The sequence below is a fragment of the Callionymus lyra genome, chromosome 16 (genome assembly GCF_982586985.1).
Source record: "Callionymus lyra chromosome 16, fCalLyr1.hap1.1, whole genome shotgun sequence".
Classification (NCBI taxonomy): Eukaryota; Metazoa; Chordata; class Actinopteri; order Syngnathiformes; family Callionymidae; genus Callionymus; species Callionymus lyra.
The window spans coordinates 7,279,977-7,300,526 of record NC_141833.1 but is presented as its reverse complement, the minus strand read 5'-3'; the positions used below and the strand labels follow the sequence as shown (position 1 = coordinate 7,300,526).

The window sequence follows — 20,550 nt, the reverse complement described above, 5'->3', positions numbered from 1 at the left end:
GCAGGTCACTTTAGTCACTGCATGCCTCTGTAAAACTTGTATGTCTGTTTACATGTCTTTAAGCATGTAAGAATTCTGGAGTATGTTGTGTAAAATAAAAAATCAAGAGAGATTTCACACACAAAAGCATTAAAACGCATCTTTAATTTGCTGTTACCCTAATAAGTGCTTCTATATACGTTCATACGCTTAACAAGAACATGTACACTCAAACATAAAAAAGCTATTTTCCTTAAGATCTAAAAATAATGTCCATTAAGATGTTCATTGAAGCTTAGTGAGGTTTCAGCACTGGAAAGCTCTGGCTTTAGCGTGAGCCTGCAGCAAGGTGCTGGTGTCGCTGTTGGAACCTTGCTTAGCGATGGAGAGAGCAGTTCGTCCTCGCTGCAAACGGTACAGAAACAAACAGGAAGTTAGCTTAACTAACTCTTTAAAGTGACTCTTGTATTCACTTTAAAATACAGAAGAAGATAGATTTCATGAATTTCCGAGATTTTTAATTTCCACAGTTGTTATTTTCAAGTTTTCAAATTTGTATAAATTCCTTTTAAGGTGGTAAAATAACTTCAAGGGGTTGGTAAATTTGTTAAAATTAAATGTTAAAAAATGTAAATTTGTTCCTGGAGTATGTACATTTGTTTCAGGAGTTTTTAGTTTGAGAGTTTGTACAGCACTTCGGGAGTTTGTAAGTTAGTTCGGGAGTTTGTACATTACAGTACTTCGGGAGTTTATACATTACTTTGGGAGTTTGTACATTAGTTTGAGAGTTTAAACGTTAGTTCGGGAGTTTGTATGTTAGTTCGGGAGTTTTTACGTTAGTTCGGGAGTTTGTACGTTAGTTCGGGAGTTTTTACGTTAGTTCGGGAGTTTGTACATTAGTTCGGGAGTTTGTACGCTTCCAGACCAGAGGAGAGAAATCCTTCCAGACTGTTGCTCCTAAGCTTTGGAATGATCTTCCTCTCCCTCTGTGTTTGATGATCTACTGACTCCTTCAAGAAACATCTTAAGACATTTTTATTCGTGCAGGCTTTTCCTTGATTTTCTAAGACTCCTGTGTTTGTCTTTTGTGTCTTGATCTTTTAAAGTATATAGTTTTAACTGTCTATTGTTTTTGATTGTTAAAGTGCTTTGTGACCCTGGTCTAGAAAGTTGCTTTACAAATAACTATTACTTACTTGTGTAAATGTTTTTATTTTAATCGTTTTTAATTTGATTTATTTAAATCATTTCATGACAAAACTACTACATCAACTCTCTGATCTAAAACTGTTGCAATGCATTATGGGACTAAAGGTGGTAAAGCAGTTTTTACAGGAAATAAATAATAATATTATGTTGCTAATATAAACTGCACCAGAGGCTGAATTTAATCTTAAGTTTGACTGTACTTGGGGAAATGCACTTTTACTTCAAACACATACATCACATACAGCTTCTAATTTTGGGAACGTGAATTTGAGGTCACTCATTTGCATATTACTGTTTACTTTCCTGGCTAAACAAAACCCACCCTTTCCTAAATATTGTAAATTGGCCATCAACGCTGTCAGGATAGTAATTAAAGTTCATTTTCACTGAATAATAAAACTGTGGGATCAGCATCTCTGTGCCGAGATGCTGATTAAATAAAAAGAGCTGTTTGATCCAAACGCTAATGATGTCTAAAGTTCTCACAGGCGTGATCTCCATATCCCACCAGGATCCTTTAAATTGTAGCTCCCTCACCTCGTCGGTCAGCGCGAGGTCACACTGGCTCCTCTCCAGCAGCAGCCGGGCGATGTGCGTGTTGCCCTTCTCGGCGGCGAACATCAGCGCCGTGGTTCCATCCACGTCCTGGATGTTGGCGTCGGCGCCGCAGCTCAGCAGCAGACGCACCATCACCACACGCCCGTGTCTCACGGCCAAGTGCAGAGCCGTCTGACCCGTCTGTTCGGAGGCCGGATCCAGAAAATATCATCAAAACAGCGGAAAAGTAGGTCAGTAGGTTATTTTTAAAACCAGTTTAATCCATTTAGATGATCATTTTCCTCTGTCTAGTTTGTCCCAGCAACACAGGGGGGGAAATAAGGGACAGAAATTTCGACAAAGCAAAATGGTTAAATGTGCTGAATAGTTAAAAAAGGTTGTTGACCTTGCTGGAGGGAATGTTGATGCTGCCTCCCTCCATCAGCCTCCGCACCACCTCCATGCCGAAGGGGCTTTCTGGAGCGGTTAGTGAGGCCAACATGACGGGCGTGTACCCCGCTTTGTTCTGGAGGTTCACATCAGACACCCCTGAGAACACAAACCAAACATCTCTGGATGTTAAGGTGAAAATATTGGAACATATTTGGGTCAAACTTAAGATTAAACTGGACCTGATAAAGTAAAATATTGTGGACATTTTTGTTTTCTACTTAAAAATTTGATTTACTTGTTAAACACATTTATAAGTACTTTTATTTTTTTTCAAAAACCTTGAATGTCCAACAATAGATATATAAAAATAGGACATTTTAATTTTAATTACAATATACAAAATTGTACTGTAGCACTGTATTATTGTTTTTCTAACATATATATATGTTAGAAAAGGAACATATATATATATATATTTGGCTTTTAAATAACATATTTCTTTTAATACATTTTTTATGGTTCACTGTATGTGTAAAATAAAATAATTAATTTTTTTATCAACAATTAACATGCAGACATTCACAGCGTTTGTTCATTTTTGTGTTGCAATTAAACGTCTGGCTGCTAAATGGCAACAGTCAATATGTCCTTCGCTGCTAAAGGAACAATGAAATCCTGCAAGATCCCATGACTGAGGACGAGAGGATACGACTCCAGAAGCTTTTAAAGTTGATGTTTGGATATCAAAACAAATGACAGCAGTTCATCAACTTCGTCAAGAGTCTTGTGAAGTCTTGTCTAAATTTTAGAGTCAAGTACTCGACAATACTACAAATATATGTCTACAGTATCTAAATATTGTGTCATTGCCCGTGTATTGCGATGTGTATTGTATTGGATTGACAATTCACAGCTCTATTTTTGTAATATCTTGGCACAATTATTTGTACTTGCTAACTTTTTCCTCTATATTTGATTGTTCTATATCTAGTTGTACCTGTGTCCAGTAGCAAACTAACGATGCTGTAGTTGCAGTTGGAGACGCTGTAGTGCAGGACTGTGTTGCCGTTGTCGTCGGCCAGGTTGACCAAGAAGGCCAGCAAAGTGGGCGTGACCTTCTTCACCTCCTTCACGTACATCGAGACGTCGCCGGCCGCCGACTCTTCTTCTGCTGCTGCACTGAACCAGTTCTGGAACAGCACTGTCAGGGCGTCCCTCTACATCGCAGAGGGAAACGCAGGTGAAGGATTTTCTCGGTTATTCTTAAAGTTTGATTGATTCCTACCATCTCATTGTTTGGGTTCTCCATGTTTTCCATGTGATCTCTGAGGAAGTAACAGGCCTCCATGAAGTCGGGACTTACAGTCGCGCCTTTTGGATTGGCGCTGAAACAGGGAGAAAATAGGTACATTTTTTGAGTAACATAACAATGAGTTTGTGTCCATTTAAGGAGCTCTTGGGAAAATTAAATGTGTCATTTGTAGTTTTATTGCCAATATAAAAGTATATTTACATCATTTTGTTATCTTTTTACGAAGAACTTTCCATCATGTCCGAAAACATCGAATTTGTCGCTAACATTAATTAGCATTTTTCACTATTTTTATTTTTTAAGCTTAAGTCTAAAAAGACAAAAATATGATTCACCCCATAACACCTTTTTTTTAAGTGACATAAATCTTTGCAGGAGCTAAAGTCTAAAGATGTCCCCACATTATTGGATACCATATATTTGTCAGTTAGTCTTAATGTTATACACAACAGAAACGGTTGACACCAATCAAACTTTTGCAGGAGCCAGGGTCTCAAGCAGGAATGTTCCTAAACAACACGCTAAGATGGCACCGTTTAAGAACAATGCTTGCTCCTCACCCTTTTTTGTCTTCTATCCGAGTCCCCGCCTCTCTTTCACGCCCTTCCTCGGACCCCTGTGATGTCATCTGTCCGTCCTGGCTCAGAATCTTTTCCATCAACTCTCCGTCCTGCTGGGTGGCTTTGATTTCCCCCCCGTAGCTCAGGTCACTCTCCATCCGCTCGGACCGGCTCTGCTGTCGACCTGCATCTCTTTGACAGATTGAAACAGGAAAGACTGAATCAAGTGACGTCCCCTGACATTGCTGTTGCTAACATACCCTTTGCTAGCATCAGTAGGTGAACTTGACCAGCCATCCGTCTTCAAATGAGAATCTGCAGCAAAGATGGAAACAGATGATGTGACAATCCCTCACGACCCAGCTGAGCGACATGGCGTGCTTCTTTTGGTGTCTTTTTTTTTTTGCATGCGACCACTTGTGCAAGGCGAACGCACAATCCGTTAACGGACCGGAACAAATGGTTGTAATCAAGTGAAGACTTGTTAGCGCTGCAATTCAGATTGGTTGAAGGAACCCTTTTAGAATCTTGACAACAACCACAAAGAGCCCCCGAGGTAACTTTTGGGAAAAAAATAAAAAATCAAATCCCTTTTACTTAAGTTTCTTTGTGTCACCGTTCAGGCTGAAAGATAATTGTGTTCTTAAGCGTGTAACTACATAAATGCCCATTTAGTCAGAAGAAAACGAAAGCATCTGAGTGAAAAGGGTTTTTCATACCTAAGTGGCAATAATTCATGGTCAAGAAATACTCAAATTGGGAATTATAAACATTATTTAAAAAAAAACTATCAAAGCAAACCATCAAAATGATCTGGTATATCATTTTAGTTTCTGTTTTCAGTTATGTTCGATCATTTACCTTCAGCTCGATCTGCCCCGCCGTCGTTGAGGACATGTAGACCACAGCTGGAGTCTAGTACGTTGACTAGTCTCATGATTTCGTCCTGCAGAGAGTTGACTTTTTGACTTTTTCTTTGGTAGTCGCCACTGGCACATATACATTCCCACTGCTGGCTCAACAAATACTTTATGGTTTTTATGTTTTCAGCAACAGTTTTCCTCTCTTCGTTGGACAACAAGTCGTCTCCCTCCTGGTCCACCAACACCCGCTCCGGTTCCACCCAAACCCCCATATTCCCGGTCAGGTGCTGGATCCTCTTGTCATTGTAATGACCTTCCATCTGCTGCGTCTTTAGGAGTCCTGATACTCTCTGGAGCTCCTGGTTGGTTTCACAAAGCTTCTGCTCCAAGACCGCCAACTTGGCTTGGAGTGAGGTCACCGTCAGCAGCTCATCCAGGTCGGAGCTGTTCCTCCACTCATGACCAGGAGGGGTCATGTGACTTTCTTTTCGAGGTCTCTTGCTGTCCATGGGATTGTAGATCAAAGAGGGGTAAGGGTCTTTAGTTCCGTTCATGGGTTTAAGAGTGAGACAAAGTCTTTCTTTCTCCTCTTGAAGTCGGGAGATTTGACATTGGAGGTCTGGAATGACCTTGACTTGCCTCTCTAGTGCTCTGACGCGTTCCAGTGCCTCGGACAGTTTTCTGACCAGCAGAGCGTTGTCCTGGATGCCGTCTGTGGAGCAGAATATGTCTTCGCAAGAGATATTTCTTGAATTTCGGAGACTGCCAGGCTCATCTGCTGACTCTGAACTTTTCCTCAGCAACACGGTCAATGGCAGACTGGATGCTCGCAGGAGATTAGGCCGGATGTACTCGCCCAACGGCTGCTCATCAAACTCCCTGATCCTTGCTTCCATTTCTTCCATGGATTGGAGTCCTGTTGAAGATGGGTGTCCATAAGTCCAGTGGCCATGATGATGGGCGTCATTGAGCTGTGATCGAGGTCCAAGAGCACCTGTCGATCCCCAGGGGCTCGTTCGGTAACCACCCCCCGAGGTGTTGACATGTCTGGGAAGGGTGCTTGCTCTTGGACCTTTGCTTCGCCGATGGATCGGGACTCTCTTGATAGTGTTGCCTTTCTCTATATCGTCCACATACTTCAGGAAGTCCAAGTCGAGTTGGAAGCCGTATGGTGTTTCCACTGAGTATGGGTGCGTCCCTTTAATTCCATTTTCAGCCACTTTATTAGTTCCTGTGAATGTTGGAGTTATTTTTATAAGTCCATGGAATCTCTGACACATGCATGAATCAGTCATTAGTCTTTTCTAAGATCTTTCCTACCTTTGCGTTTGTCCATCGTTCCCGTCAGTTTTTAAATCCAGTTGTCAGGGTAGCATCATCTGGAGGAATTTAGCAAAGGACACGGTTTAGGTTTGTTTGTTTTTTTGATAAATGTAACCCCTTCCGTTATCTCCGGAGGTGGAAAACAAATTTGTTTTCGGGCCTACAGTTCACTGACCCAGAGCAGCGTTAAGAAATATAATTAAAAAAAGTAAGTATGTGTCTGGTTGTTGCAATGCTGTTACAGTGAATATGCATTATACCTATAAAAAGGAATGAAAACAAAGGAAAGAAAAGAAAATATCAGTATCAGAAATCTTTTATTGCCTGTATTGTAAACACAACACAGCAATTTGTTATGGTGGCAAAATGACAGGTGAACTAAAACATATACTGCTAAATTAAGCTAGTACCGTAATTTAATTGCATATTATTTAATTTAAGATTTATTTTATTATATAAATATCCTTAATATAAATCATAAAAGATTAATAAAACATTACAATATAATAGGATGTATACTAGAATAGAAAACACATACAAAGAAATACTATTTAAAAAAAGTCAAAAGAGAAGTAAGCAATAATTATATTTATAGATAGATGGATAGATATATAAAACTTTATTGATCCCTCTGGAGGTCTCCTTTGGGAAATTGTTTTTCCAGCCAGCACACAGCCATACAGAACAAGAACAAGAATAAGAGTTTCTATAAAAAGAAAGTGCAAGAAGTTAAAGTAAGTATTAAAAGATGTGAATATATATACAAAATTGTTATCTTTCTCAAACTACTTGTCAGTTTTATAATTTTGCTTTCACCTCATGAGGGCCGCAGAATTGCTGTAGAAGGGCTGGACAACAGGACAATAAACAGGAACATTACCAAAAGGGAAATGTTCTTTAATTTAAACCTTTGTGTCCATCAAAATGAAAATTCTGTCGATTTTTTTCAGGCTAATTTCAGCTTACGATACATACCGGTCATGGTTGTAACTACCAAACTAGATCATCCTTCAAACGATGTCCCTGTTCTGGTTTCCAAACAAATACTTTGACTGTTTGTCCCATTGCCTTTTCTCCGTGTCTTCTGTTTTACGTTGTTTTTTTAATTCTTTCTCCATCTGGTTTCTCTAAAGACATATTGCTCAGCCTCCCCTTCCCTCGTGTCCTCCAGTGTGATCCGTCCCTGTCACTCCCATTTTTCCGCCAAGAAGCTGTTCCTCAACACGGCCATGCCTCGCTTGATTACAGCCTTTGCCTCTCATTTTCAGAAGGAAAATATAACTGTGAGTGTTTTTGCAGCTTCGGTCAGCAGAAAATACAGTACAGTGCACTTAAATACACTCGTCGTCGTGACTCATTACTTCCCAACGTCTCGACCTCCTACTCTGCGTTATGTTTCCCCCGACTTCTTCTCACTTTATCTCGGAATTCCATCCTGCGCTACAGGGGAGTTGAGATGGAGATGCTTGCTGTTGCACTCTTTGTTTGACCACAAGGCCTCTCTGGCAGCCTCCGCCGCCACAGAACCACGGTCCAAAACAATGTGAGCTATGTAGTAAACACGCAAACACCCCCAAATGGGCTTTCTGGGAATGTTAACCACACATCGAAAAAAGCTTAGAAGTATATTCTACAGTGTAGATCCAGACAGGTCAGTGAACCAACTGGTTTGTACAATGAAGGCCACAAGGACAAAAATAAAATAAAGGGAATTTTGTTTTTGTTTTATACAATAGAAAAGTGTAAGAACCAAAATAAAATGGTTATCCTGGTAAACCCTGAACCTAACCCGTCTTTATTTCACTCCCTAAATCCATATACAAGCAGTTCTATTCACAGTGGCTTGGTTTAAAATTTTTGAATAGACAATTGTCTTTGGCACAAGATGCCTCGCCCTCCCAGGCTTTTACTGTCCATTGTGTCAATCACACAAGGGTCAAGAGAACCAGCTGGTTTTTAAGACAGTCGGTGCAGAAAGGCATTTTAAAAGGAAGCAGGTGAGAGTCCAAAAAATAGACTGTACATAAACATATGTCGATACTGGAGTACGCTCATTAAAACAGTAGTACTACAGTTTGTAAACTGATAGATCTCAAATTCTAACTCTAACTCTGCAATTAAATGAATGGTTTATCATGACCCTTGCAGTTGAGACATCCTGCCACTAGGTTAGTGTTTCCTCCTCAGTCGCTGTCTTGAGGGAAGAAAGTTGGGTTGTGGGGGTTATAGTCTATAAAACATTTAAAAAATATGTATGTATTTTTAAATGTGTATTTTGATTGTTCAAGCGCTTTGTGACCCTGGTCTAGAAAGGCACTTTACAAATAACTGTTACTTGCTTAATAAAGAGGGACAATGCTAAAGTTGCTAACATGGACAATTGTTAATGGTGTAGGTGCACAAAAAAGCTACCCTGAAAAAGATTTTCATATTTCTGCCGCTGTTCCTGAACTCAGCAACGTGACATTGAGACATGGATGTCCTGAGGCTGGGGGCGGCTGGCATCTTCCGATGAGATAAGGTAAGACCTAATTACGTTTACAAAAACCAGATACACCATTCAGCTTGATTCGACCATTTGAACTAACCATTCCTGACAACAGTTTTTCCTCAGTGGATGAACGAGCAATTATGATTTAAAGCAAACAAACAAACAGAACTCATTGAATTCACTCATTGACAATAAAATAATCGACAAAAAACCTCTTCCATTTTGTGTTGTTTGATTTCTCAACAATAAGACTTCTGTCTCCTAGGTGCCTAAATTAAAACACAGAATTCTTCCTGACCAGATTCCGTGAAGGAAACAATATTGCAGAGTTGGGTTTGGCAATTCCCAAGTGTCTCCCGCCACATTTTTGCGGCACAGGTTTTAAAGGTCCAGCTCAGGAAATCCAAGAAAGGAATTGTGAAATATTCCCCCTCCACAGGCCCCAAATAAACACTCCTGCGCTTCACTTCTTCATCTGTAGTCAAGAGCCTCTAAGTTTTATGGTTTCCATCGTCACTATTTTAGTCTTTTTTTTAATAAATCTTCCCATCCGAACAGCTAAAACCCTCTCTGTCAGCAAAATGTATTTTTGTACCACTTTTGATTTTGTGCAATACTTATGATTGAATGTTTTTCACTTGGAAAAATGAGAACTTGGCGGGCCACTGTGTGGTTTTTCCAGTGTTGCAGTCCAAACCTTGTTCTGAGAGGAAGCCAAACTCACATTTCTTCGCCTTTGAGCTCCAAACTAGTTTGTTGAGTCTTTAATTTTTTCTCTGATCTTGGAGCTCCACCGGTCGGACAGTTGCCGTTAGATTGTGTGGTATGTGCAGGGAAAGCTGGGCAGCTGTAGCGGCTTCATGAGAGGGAGAACTTGCACGGTATGTTAAAGCTGAAAATAGAAACTTTGTGTGTGTGTGTTTACATGTGTGTGTGTGTGCATGGGAGGGAAAGTGAGCGATCAATCAAAAGATGCTGATTGACCTCATGGTGAAGCGTTTAAAAAGGCATTTGTCAGATCATCCACTTGTTAAATCTCCTCTGGTCCTGAATAAAAAATCCACTCGATTGAACACGTGGAGAGGCAACATCTGACATCAGCGTCTGCTTAGATTATCGGCGCAATCCAACAAGCACGTGTGGCAAATACAAAAGGTCTTACCTTGTGACATGTGTCGGGCAGGTCCCCCCACTCTGTGATAGTCAGACTAAAGTCCTGCCGTGGGTTGGTCCGCCCTTGGGTCTCCAGAGGCATGAGGGAGGTTCTGTCAGTGAGAATGGCATGTTTGATGAATGCCCCTGTGCAGCATCTGCCATAACAGAAGCTGAGTTTTGGTGTAATAAAAGAAGCATTGAGGCAGGGAGGGGCTTGTCGACATGCCGTCCTACCGTCTGTCCACTCCACTCAGATGACAGATGAGTGTCTAGACGTGCAGCCGCCGCCCACTCACTCGCTCCTCCACCAATGGTGTTGTGGAGGTGGTTACATTTGCTGCTCCTTTTGGGACTTTGGTGACAACATGAGAAAATATGGTGGGATATAAGTACTATATAAGGAGTATTGACTTAAGTTGGAGTATCTTTTGGTTCAACAACTAATCCTGCTTGGTTGATACTTTTATTCAAAACTATAGATTTTATTTGAGAGCGGGTCACAGGGGCAGCAGACTAACCTTTCCACCAACAACCTATTAGTTAAGATGATCAAATGACTTGCAGTGTGACGCTTAATTCACTCTTTCACCAGGTTCCTCTGATTCTATCAACTTGCCCAAAGAAAGACCTACAGTGAAACGGCCCAAGGCCATCTGGTGTAAGTTCCATTTCGGTCCGGCCTATCTTTTCAGTCCGGGCATACGTCCTACGAATAGACGCTGCTTGATGCAATCGCTAACGTCTTATTAGAAAGCTTTTTCATGAGTAAAAGAAACTTTACTGAGTGATTTAAAGACATTTTCTACCACACATTAAACATTAATATTAACAAAGAGGCTATCTTTGTCAATCAGATCATTTTCCAAGTCCATCTGTCACTTCCCGATCTGACGACAAAGAGTAACTTTACACCAACGGAATGTGTCCGGGCTACATGTGACGACGCTGATTCGTCACATTTGGTTGGGGTGAAAGTCGCACTTGTTGTCAGACAAGAAAGTGACAGACAGCTTGCAAAAATTATAAAATTAGAATTATCCAATTGGCAAGGATAGTCTTTAATGTAAGGTAGTAATGTGTCTTTTATCACTCTGATTTTCTTTTGTTCAGTCGTAATCATCACGTAGGAAGTGCCTGAACCGCAATAGTAGGCCGGACCAAAATGGTTCTTACAACAGCATACGCGAACCCAGTTGTTGGACTTATAGGAAAAGAGAGGGCAGGGTAGAAGGGTGAAGCAGCCAAGCAGTGTCTCAGCAGGCGTGACAAATCATCATTTCAAGGCAGTTTAAAAGAATCCTATCTTTTTTTCTTTTTTTTTAAAGTAAGTTGACACCCGTAATTCCAGTGTAAGAATTTGTTTTGGTGTCATTTCTGGACTGGAATTCCAGGTTTTCCCACTGACGAAAATGAGCACCACACAGTTCCAAGTCAGCGCTACATCATCTGCAAAAAGCATTACTGAGAACTTGAAGCCAAAGTGAAAACCCTTACCCTGGCTCTAGAAATTCAGCCAATGAGATTAATAAACGTATCTGGTGTCAAAGGTTAAACTCTCTGGAGTCGAATCCCTGGACCGGACCGCGACCTTGTATCTTGCACCCAATTTCCTCTACGATTGTAGTGGTTAGTATAGTCGTTATATTGAAACGTCCACGAACCTCCCTCTGGTAAGAAGCTGGAATCGTTGTTCACCTCTCGGAGCACAGTGCATTATCCTCTCAGATATCCGGGTTGACAGAGCGGTAACTCACTTCCCTTCGCCAACTGGATCCCGTGTCATGGAGGTCTATGTCCCCTGGATAATCGAGTGAACGCGAGGGCTACCAGGGGGGCATTGAGACAGTGATGGGGGGTACCGGGGGAATAACTCTCTCCGCTCATGCTTCTCATTCTTCCTATCTCTTCTTTCAAACTGTTACCAGCATCTTCCTCTGAGGCACAACAGACATGCCAGCAATGTCTACGGGTCAACACGAAGGGGAAAGTACTCTGATCACAAATGTCTGGACTCTTCCCCAGAGTCCCGCAAGATCTCAGTTTCCATCATCTCCTTTTTAAGAAATAAATCATACATGGTTTCAGATTATGTTGAAATTAAAATGCCCCAATCAGTAAATTGGGTCATTGCTTAATTTTCTAGATAGTTGTCAAGTAGATGCCTGGTCCAATTTATTGGATCTTCACTACAAATCTATCAGGAGCCTAGTCTCAATAAAGTTTTAGATGTACTTTTATTAAGAGTAAAAGGCGCATTTGGTGTGAGTCGCTGCAATTCGCATTGGCTGCAAAACACGACCGCTATTGACGTCTGGGATTAGTATCAGAAAAAGTAAGATGTCTTCTTACTAGCTGCCCTGTGTATCAATGAAGTGACGGGATTGAATGTTTGGCTAACTCATGCGATGTACCGTTGCGATCACAAACTACATATTGAGCACCATTGTTCTAGATGTTTTCCTACCATCAGTAAAACAAACTGAATCCTGTAGTTGGAATTGTAATGGATCCATTGCGTTGTTTGGCAGCTAAACTCAAAGTACAAAACATCAGTTCCCTTCACTGACCCCGGTAATCTGAACCAGGTAGATTTGAAGACTTTGAAATTCTCATATGGCAACGGATAACTTTCAGATTTGCTGGAAATTCTCTCGTTGTTTGGGGCGTCGCTGCTGCTGAGGTGATTATATAACGACGGCTTCAACGCCCCGGTTTCCTGCTAATTCAATGTTAAATCATCATCTTGATACTTGTTTGCCTTTATAAAGTTAAAACAACTCTTGTGGAATACCTTAAAGAGAGCTTTAATAGCAGCTTAGATCTACAATAATTGCTGTCAAAACCCAGACGGGTCAACAACAAACCTGCAAGCTACAATCATGTCGTGTCTAGATGTCTGGGATGCGGACAGTTGGATGAAAAGATGAAAACAATCTCAGTTTCGGTGGATTTTTACGTCAGTAACGTACATAACATGACAAATTCACTCCTCAAAAATGTGGTTAAAAGGTTGAGAAATGTGTATCGAAATGATAAATCAAATGCAACATTATAAATATGTGTTTTTTTCTGCATCCTTTTCTTCCAAAACGTGCAAAACAATGAATTAAAAATGTTCTGTAGGAGTGTGGGTTATGGTAAGTCACATTTTCAGGCTTAATCCTAAAGTGAAAGACAAATTGAGAAGGAAAACTGTGAAGCCTTTCTGTGCCTCAGCCTGGTTGGAAAATGAATTAGCAGAAATTAGGAATTCTCCTTTTCCATTACCCCGGCAGATATTTGACTCTGAGTGGGATTGTGGTTTTTCCCTAGAAGGAGAAAGAAACCAACAGATCACACAAAAACTCTTACTAAACAGCTCTTAAAAAAGATTGGCATCAAGCTAGTAGGAAGCAATGCAGTTCAAAATTCATGAATTTAAATGTCATACACTGGTTTTTCAAGGGTATTAATTATCTATTAAAGTACTCCGAGTCATAATTATAGTTCTCTAAATACTGATGAAAACCTTTAGACAAATCCATGCGAGTTTTTCTCGCTAGAAGCGATTCAACATGCTCCATCAGGTTCATCAATATACTGTATTTTCGTTGGTTGGCTGTTGTGTAACTGCGGTTTCAGAGTCTACCGCACTGTTGGCTTAGTCTAGAGTCATGTAACGGTGGACTCTGATTCATGACCATGAGGCAAGAGACGCTTCGGACCAGGCTTATAGCGGCATGACTATAGACTATTGTACACGACTAAGAATGTATTATGTCAGGGCTGACACTTTATTATCAGTTGTTTTTTGTCCCTTTAGTCATGGAGGAAACACACCAACCGTTGCATTCTTTTTGTGTTAAAACATCATCTCTGAGCTTATCTTTATTTCTGCTGTTTTCACATGAATGACTCACAGGAATAGGATGAACATGACGAGATGAAGCTCAAAAACATTGGTGGGGTCTGACTATTAGCTTTGAGCCAACAAGTCGACAAATGAATACAACATTTGCTTTGAAAAAGTAACCGCTCATTTCTATTCAATTGTTAAATTGGACATCCGAGATTACCATGTTCCCTTTTCAGGGGTTTCAAACTACATCAAGAATGTGGCCGAATTTTTACCTCGGAAAAATTCAGGGGCCCGAGGAATTTACGTCGAATGACTTGTCAGAATATATTTAATGCTAATTCTAGCATACAGCTTTTATATCCAAACATCAAAAATGTTCTGTCTGAGGCTAAAAAACAAGAAAAATAAGCACCAGATTTTTCGACAATAACTGAAGACAAAAAAGCTTGTTGAACGGCATGGTTCTTAAATCAAAATCTATTGTAGGTGGCCTAGTTTTCTAGTTTAGCTCAAACCGAGAAGTCAATAGCTTTGGAAGTCTCTTTCAGGCCACATAAAATGACTTGGGGGTCCGTATTGGGCCCACGGGCCTGAATTGAATACTTGCACTCTATGTTTTTTTCAAAAATGTTTGGTGCTTTTATAGTAAAAGAGCAGATTCATATTTTGTCTGCTTTTACATAAGATGAAGAGCACCAATTCTGCCTCTTCGAATTTTCCATTTTGACTCTCCACTCACTTTGGATCCCCCACGCCCCCAGATTTGACCCCAAGAAACTCCAGGAAGGTTTTTGCGGGAAAAACCAGTGACCACTCGTAACCCAACCAGTGTCACACACCCCCTGCAGACGAGGTTTGTTTGTCGAAGTGGGCCACCACACTGTTGACTGTGTATACAACTCTGCTCTCACAAGTGCAGTTAACATTTAACACGGGCGAGATAAGGTCATCTCACCACTGCAGGGCGACGCCCCGTCCACTTTGCCGACTCTAAACTCTAAACAGATGTGAGTGATTTTGAAAGGGATGAAAGAATGATGAGGAAAGAGTCCGATTGATTTTATTGATTTTTAGCTGTCAGCTGTACAAACTCCATTTTTAAAAACGTGAGTCTTGTCTCGAAGCATCACTGTACTCTCTGACAACCACAGGAACATGAATTTTTGCTATTATTGATCCTTTAAGTAAAGTAGGTCAAGTCCTGCTTAAAAATAAACCAGTTACACCACAACAACATTCACAAGGTCACCAAAGGTCAAAGTGGAAACGGTGTCACAGAACGTCCACTTCTGTTACACAAGAACAAATATACCAATATCTAAATATATATGTTGGTCGATGTATAGGTACGTGTATATAACGACAAACATTTTAATTGAGAAAATATATGTATATGTGTATCTATATGTGGATTTCCTTTTATTAATTTATTTGACAAATCAATTATTCATTTGACAAATCCTATAATTTTTGACTCACTCTTTCAAAATAAAAGCCTTCGTACGGTCCATTTTTACAAGCCTCGTGAGAGCTTTAGGTATTTATTGTAGCTCGATATTAAACTGAATGATAATTAAAATGGCACTAAAAATAATAAGATCTTGGGATTGTGATCCATTAAGGTCGTAGTGTGTAAACATTACATTTGTATATTTACAAACTTGAGGTCAAAAATAATATTTATATACAGTATTTTTTTATTTTTTTGAAGTGGAAATTGTTTCCTCATATGTTTTATCAATTTATTTATGTTTATTATAATAATAAACCCAATTATACAATAATAATGTGCTTATTTAGCACCATTTAGACATTCAGTTAAAAAGGTGCTTTACATAAAAATAAAAATAAAAGAGCAATGAATTGTACTGCAATATTACAACAACAAAATACAATAAAAGTTAATAAAATAACACATTAAATACTTAAATATATATATATTTATATGACTTTATTTCAGGAGAACGTGTTCTACATTTAGAGCAAAATTGGCGTATTTATTTTTCTCGTGGCCTCAGCAGGTTATTGTTAATCATTGACTAGATGTGTCCGCGGATATAAAGCTCAGATCTTCAGCCTGCTCGTCGTCCATTTTTCAGAAGCAGCAGGTGGAACGTCCAGGAGGTGGAAAGCATGAACCCGACACTCATCACCGTGGTTCTCCTATTGGTCGCTCCGGGCCTCCACGGCAGCGACCACTCCGTCCAACCTTCCGCCGCTCCCGTGGAGACGCGCTCCCGCTTCGCCGCCCTGGACGACGTGCGCCTCCTGGCCAACGGTCTCCTGCAGCTCGGACAAAGCCTGCGCGACTTTGTGCAGAAGACCAAAGGTCAGATCAACCACATCGTCCAGAAGCTCAACATCTTCGACGACTCCTTCTACCAGCTCTCGGCGCTGACCAATGAGATCAAGGAGGAGGAGGAGGAGCTGAAGAAGACCACGGTGGTGTTGAAGGCCAGCAACGACGAGATCAAAGGACTGTCTCACCAGATCAACTCCAAGGTGGACGTTATCCTGCAGGAGAAGGGCGACCTGCAGACCAAGATCGAGGGCCTGGAGGAGAAGCTGAAGAGTCTTTCCAAGGGCATGTTGACGCGAGAGCAGGCGGCCGAGATCAACAACCTAAGGGTGAGTCTCAAGACAGAGCTGAAGTATTTCAGTGAAGATTCAAACGATTTGTTCTGAATAATATATTTGAATAAGGAAAAAAAAAATAAGCTTTTATGTATTTTGAAACTAATATTTTGCTAAATAAATATCTTCCTCTGACATAATTGAGTAATTGAAAAAAATGGTGAAGGTTGGTATTTAAATAAAATATTTATTTTTAAAGTTTAAAAAAATTAAATGAGATTAGAAAAATATGAAATTAAGCATTTATATATAAGGGGTAAAAGAATACACTGATGAAAGTATTTAAACAAACAATAAACATGTAAAATAACAATAAACAATAAGGAAACAAAATAAATGGGATTTAAATAAATAAATTAATCGATAATTAATTACTTAAGTATTTACTTTTAAGATTTACTATATACATACAATGTAAAATTAAATCAAACATATATATATATAAACTTGTTAAAACTATATATATATATATATATATATATGTATTCTTGAACTAAAGTAAGATACACATTTCATTTTTTTACTTTTTATTTTATATATATTATTTTGTATGACAATGCTTGATTAAAAAAAGAAATAGTGTTCTTTTTATTATATATATATACTGAAATCTCAATGCCAATGTCAGTATAACTGAAGCTCATACAACTAGGTACAATACAAATACCCTTTTTAGGTATTTTCTCAGGTGTGTTTTCTAACCAAGAAAGATTTATAACTAAAATTAAATATTTATGATAATAAAAGCAACCACCTGATCAACACTGAAATCTAAACTCTTGAGTTAGCCTTATTAGCATTAGCACCTAAGAAATAGTTGGAAACAAGAAGTCGTAACGACGTAAAACTTTCATTTTCTACAACAAATCATTCATTTATTACGCTGACTCGGCAGAGTCAGGGTTCGCGAGAACTTATCTGGGGTTCAATACGCATATATAAATATATATAATATACATAAAGAGGATGAAACTTTTTAATAGAAGTTGTTTTTTTGTCAAACTCAGGATGTGATCCAGAACCAGGAGTTGAACATCATGGTACTTCTGAAGTCCGTGAAGGAGCAGAGCGACCAGCTCGACTATCAGAGGACCAAGATAAAGATTCTGGAGCTAAAGGTGCTTTTAAAGTAATTGTCGAGTCACAAACTTAATATATTGATAAAGTTAATCCTTACTATGTTAAATTTAGTGTAATTCCTATTGTTCTTAACTGTTAAATCTTGTAAAAAATACTGAAAATACATGGGTTTTAATAAGAAATGTTAACAATTGTGCTTGTTTTCTTGTGGTAGCTCACTGCAAACACGCTTCCCCAGGTGACCCTGGAAAGGACTCCTGAAATGTTGGACGGGGAAGCCCCAACACTCGCTCCTTACCTTCCAAGCAGCTCAAGGTTCACGAGTGAGTGAAAAATCTGACATTAAAACAAACAACACATGCAACAAATCCCTGTGTTTGTTCTCCAAAGATCTTCCCTCAGATTGCAGTCAACTGTTCAGCAGCGGAGAGCGAGTGAGCGGAGTCTACGCCGTCAGGCCCAACGGATCCGAACCGTTCTACGTCTTCTGTGACATGAGCAAAGGTACTGAGAAAGCAGCCAAGCAAAGTCCAACTTGGGAGGCTTTCGTGGCCCTTTTTTAGTCTTTGGAATCAAAATTATTATAAAATGTGTTGAACTGAAAACATATATTCTTATTTTCTGATCTCAATTGTATCAAGGTTTTGTTTTAGCTTTGTTTGGTGCCAAACAGGCAATTTAATGGACACCTAAATGTTGCAATCTTATTCATATCTTATATCTATGATTTAACTTTTAATTTTTCTCCACAAATAACACTTTGATGAGCTTTATGGTACGTCATGTTTCGTCATTCTGTCTCCAGAATCCATTAAAATGTTTCTTATAATAGTCACGTTATCCATTCTAAAGTTAAAAAAATTATAGATTTTGAACATGTGTTTCCGTAGACAACGGAGCGACGGTCATCCAGCGACGCAAGGACGGATCCGTCAACTTTGATCAAACCTGGCAGCTCTATGAAAACGGGTTCGGGAATATTCAGGGTGAGTTTGTTTTTTTAACGTCCAGTCTGATCGGACCAATGTGTGGCCATTAACATCACCTGTCAGGGCCCTTTAGAGCAGACGACCTCTGTTTCTTTCCCAAGAGAGAAACCACTGGGCTGCCTTTAAAGACAAATCGAGAAAATTTGATGTTCAATATTTTTTCAATCAATCAATCACGGAAGTGCACAGACTACCTAAGAAACCACTGATTTATCTTTGAATTAAATGTTTTGTTTTCCCCCCAAAAGAGTAGACTGTATGTTTATTTACAATTAACATGCAGAGATTTGTTCGGAAATTAACTTCAAGGCGTAAGATGGCATCAGACTTTACATCAGCTAAAGCAGCTAAAGGATCAATTGAATCCCAGCGTTGACTGAGGGCGAGAGGATACACAACTCACAGCAGCTTTTAAATCATATTTTCGTTTCCAAACAAATGAGAGAAATTATATTTAGCCTTTTTTTTAATTAACAGTTACATGAAAATATTCACAGCATTCATTTTTGTGTTGCAATTCAAGTTCAGGCCACTAGGTGGCAGCAGTAATTATGTCCTTTGCATGTATTGAAACAATGAAATCTCGCAAGATCCCAGCCAGGACTGAGGACGAGAGGATACAGTCGACTACAGTACCTTTTATAACTGATCTTTGGACATACCTCGGTTTCAAAACAAATTAAAGAAATTACAACTGTAAATTCTGCAATCAAGTACTCAACAATACAAATATACACTTGTTCCTACAGTATCACAATATATTGCAATATATTGCATTGTCCCTGTATTGTGATATGTATTGTATCCTCAGAGACAATACACAGCCCTATGTTTAGACCGGTCTGACTCCTCTCTCATTGGTCCTCCTGCAGGGGAGTTCTGGTTGGGTCTCAGGAAGATTCACGCTCTCGCCGCTCAGGGAAAGTCCGTCCTCCACGTCCAACTGGAAGACTGGAAACGGGGCCGACACTCTGCAGAGTACCGGTTTCACCTGGGTGGTCCCGAGAGCAACTACACCATCAACCTGGAGCATCTCTCTGGAGACTTGTCGGATCTGTTGAGCAACAACACGGGCATGATGTTCTCCACCAGAGACCGAGACAACGACAAGAACCAGGACTCCAGCTGTGCCAAGATCTACACCGGTACCACAAATATCCCGCTTCGTTCTTTGGTTTAAATCTCATCTTTTACTTTTTGAATCCTAAGGCGGTTGGTGGTTCAATTCCTGCGCGGACTCCCACCTGAATGGCCGTTACCTTCACCCGAGACCAAAGGGACGTCTGGAGCGTCGGCGAGGGATCGGCCTGAAGCTGGGTCGGAGGTCGTCCGTCTATATCAGGTTCAGCCAGATGTCCTTGCTGCGCATCAACACCAGAACCCCAGAATCCACCGAAACGGAACCTTTTTTCTCCACAACAGACATTCACTAGCCTCAGAACAAACTAGCCTCTTGATACGTTAGCAGCTGTTGGATATCTATGAGGGGGATCAGCAGGTAACGATTTCAGACGACTCACAAACTGAACTTTGGCAACGATGCACTGTTAAAACCTTCCACAAGTGTTTATCTTTCGAATATTTGCACCTGCTGTTCCAGATGGGTCGACATTTGTGAGGAAGTCAGTCGTTTTTTGGAAATGTTTACAAGTCACAAAGAGGATCCATGTGTACCGGCAAGACCCGGGGGACAAATCTGGCCTACCAAATCATTTCTGGTGGCCCGCCAGGTTGGTTTACTCCGAACAGGTCTGAAGTGAGACCCGGTGGGCCCTTGAGCAGATGGTATATCGGCCCACCGATATTGCCTCTCAATTGCATTATTACCAACAAGAAAATGTTAAGTAATTCTCAGCAATTACTTCTTAAAAACAAGATCCAGGTCAATTGAAAACCCTGATTCCATCGTCTGTGAAAAGTTATTTTTTGTTGAACAGAATGAGGAATTATGGGCCCCCGCTTGTTGTGACAACATGAAATGTGGCCCTCGTCCTAAACAGCTTGGACGTCTCTGGTTCACTCAAATGAAAGTAGATTCATGGTTACGTTTATATGGTGACTTGTAAAGCTGCCTGTGTTTAAGATAAGATAAGGAACAGAGTTTATCTTATCTTAAACACTGGCAGAGATAACTGTTTAAAAAAGTATTCAATAGTGCTATAAAAAAATGTTTGGCCACTTGGCTAA

At 40.0% G+C, this 20,550-nt stretch overlaps 2 protein-coding genes across 3 annotated transcripts; one reads left to right on the top strand and one right to left on the bottom strand.

The window, feature by feature from the left end:
• Positions 1 to 206: 206 nt before the first annotated feature.
• Positions 207 to 10,030, bottom strand: LOC148063415 (KN motif and ankyrin repeat domain-containing protein 4-like). The gene is made up of 10 exons (XM_087811881.1): positions 9,830 to 10,030; positions 6,174 to 6,232; positions 4,852 to 6,084; positions 4,251 to 4,305; positions 3,991 to 4,182; positions 3,404 to 3,503; positions 3,116 to 3,335; positions 2,132 to 2,274; positions 1,726 to 1,926; positions 207 to 384 (listed from the first exon to the last, which is right to left on the bottom strand). Exons 2-10 carry the CDS (start codon positions 6,187 to 6,189, stop codon positions 286 to 288), a joined length of 2,259 nt encoding a protein of 752 aa, XP_087668007.1. The 5' UTR covers positions 6,190 to 6,232; positions 9,830 to 10,030; the 3' UTR covers positions 207 to 285.
• Positions 10,031 to 15,765: 5,735 nt separating this feature from the next.
• On the top strand, positions 15,766 to 20,495 carry LOC148063414 (angiopoietin-related protein 3-like). 2 transcript variants are annotated; one of them, XM_087811884.1, is made up of 7 exons: positions 15,766 to 16,288; positions 17,302 to 17,412; positions 17,613 to 17,697; positions 17,765 to 17,878; positions 18,265 to 18,360; positions 19,236 to 19,508; positions 19,573 to 20,495. In XM_087811884.1, exons 1-7 carry the CDS (start codon positions 15,794 to 15,796, stop codon positions 19,794 to 19,796), a joined length of 1,398 nt encoding a protein of 465 aa, XP_087668010.1. In that variant the 5' UTR covers positions 15,766 to 15,793; the 3' UTR covers positions 19,797 to 20,495. The 2 variants fall into 2 exon arrangements, with proteins under 2 accessions (XP_087668010.1, XP_087668009.1); XM_087811883.1 differs by having other exon boundaries at positions 17,589 to 17,697.
• The last annotated feature ends 55 nt before the right edge of the window (positions 20,496 to 20,550 follow it).

Bases quoted from the DNA above. Each gene is read 5' to 3' on its own strand.
- LOC148063415 (XM_087811881.1), bottom strand. The intron at 3,336-3,403 runs GTAGGAATCAAT...TCTGCGATGTAG, and splicing joins AGAACCCAAACAATGAGATG to AGGGACGCCCTGACAGTGCT. The intron at 385-1,725 runs GTGAGGGAGCTA...TACCGTTTGCAG, and splicing joins ACCTCGCGCTGACCGACGAG to CGAGGACGAACTGCTCTCTC.
- LOC148063414 (XM_087811883.1), top strand. From the start codon at position 15,794: ATGAACCCGACACTCATCACCGTGGTTCTCCTATTGGTCGCTCCGGGC. The intron at 17,413-17,588 runs GTGCTTTTAAAG...TTCTTGTGGTAG, and splicing joins TAAAGATTCTGGAGCTAAAG to CTCACTGCAAACACGCTTCC. The intron at 17,698-17,764 runs GTGAGTGAAAAA...TGTTCTCCAAAG, and splicing joins AAGCAGCTCAAGGTTCACGA to ATCTTCCCTCAGATTGCAGT.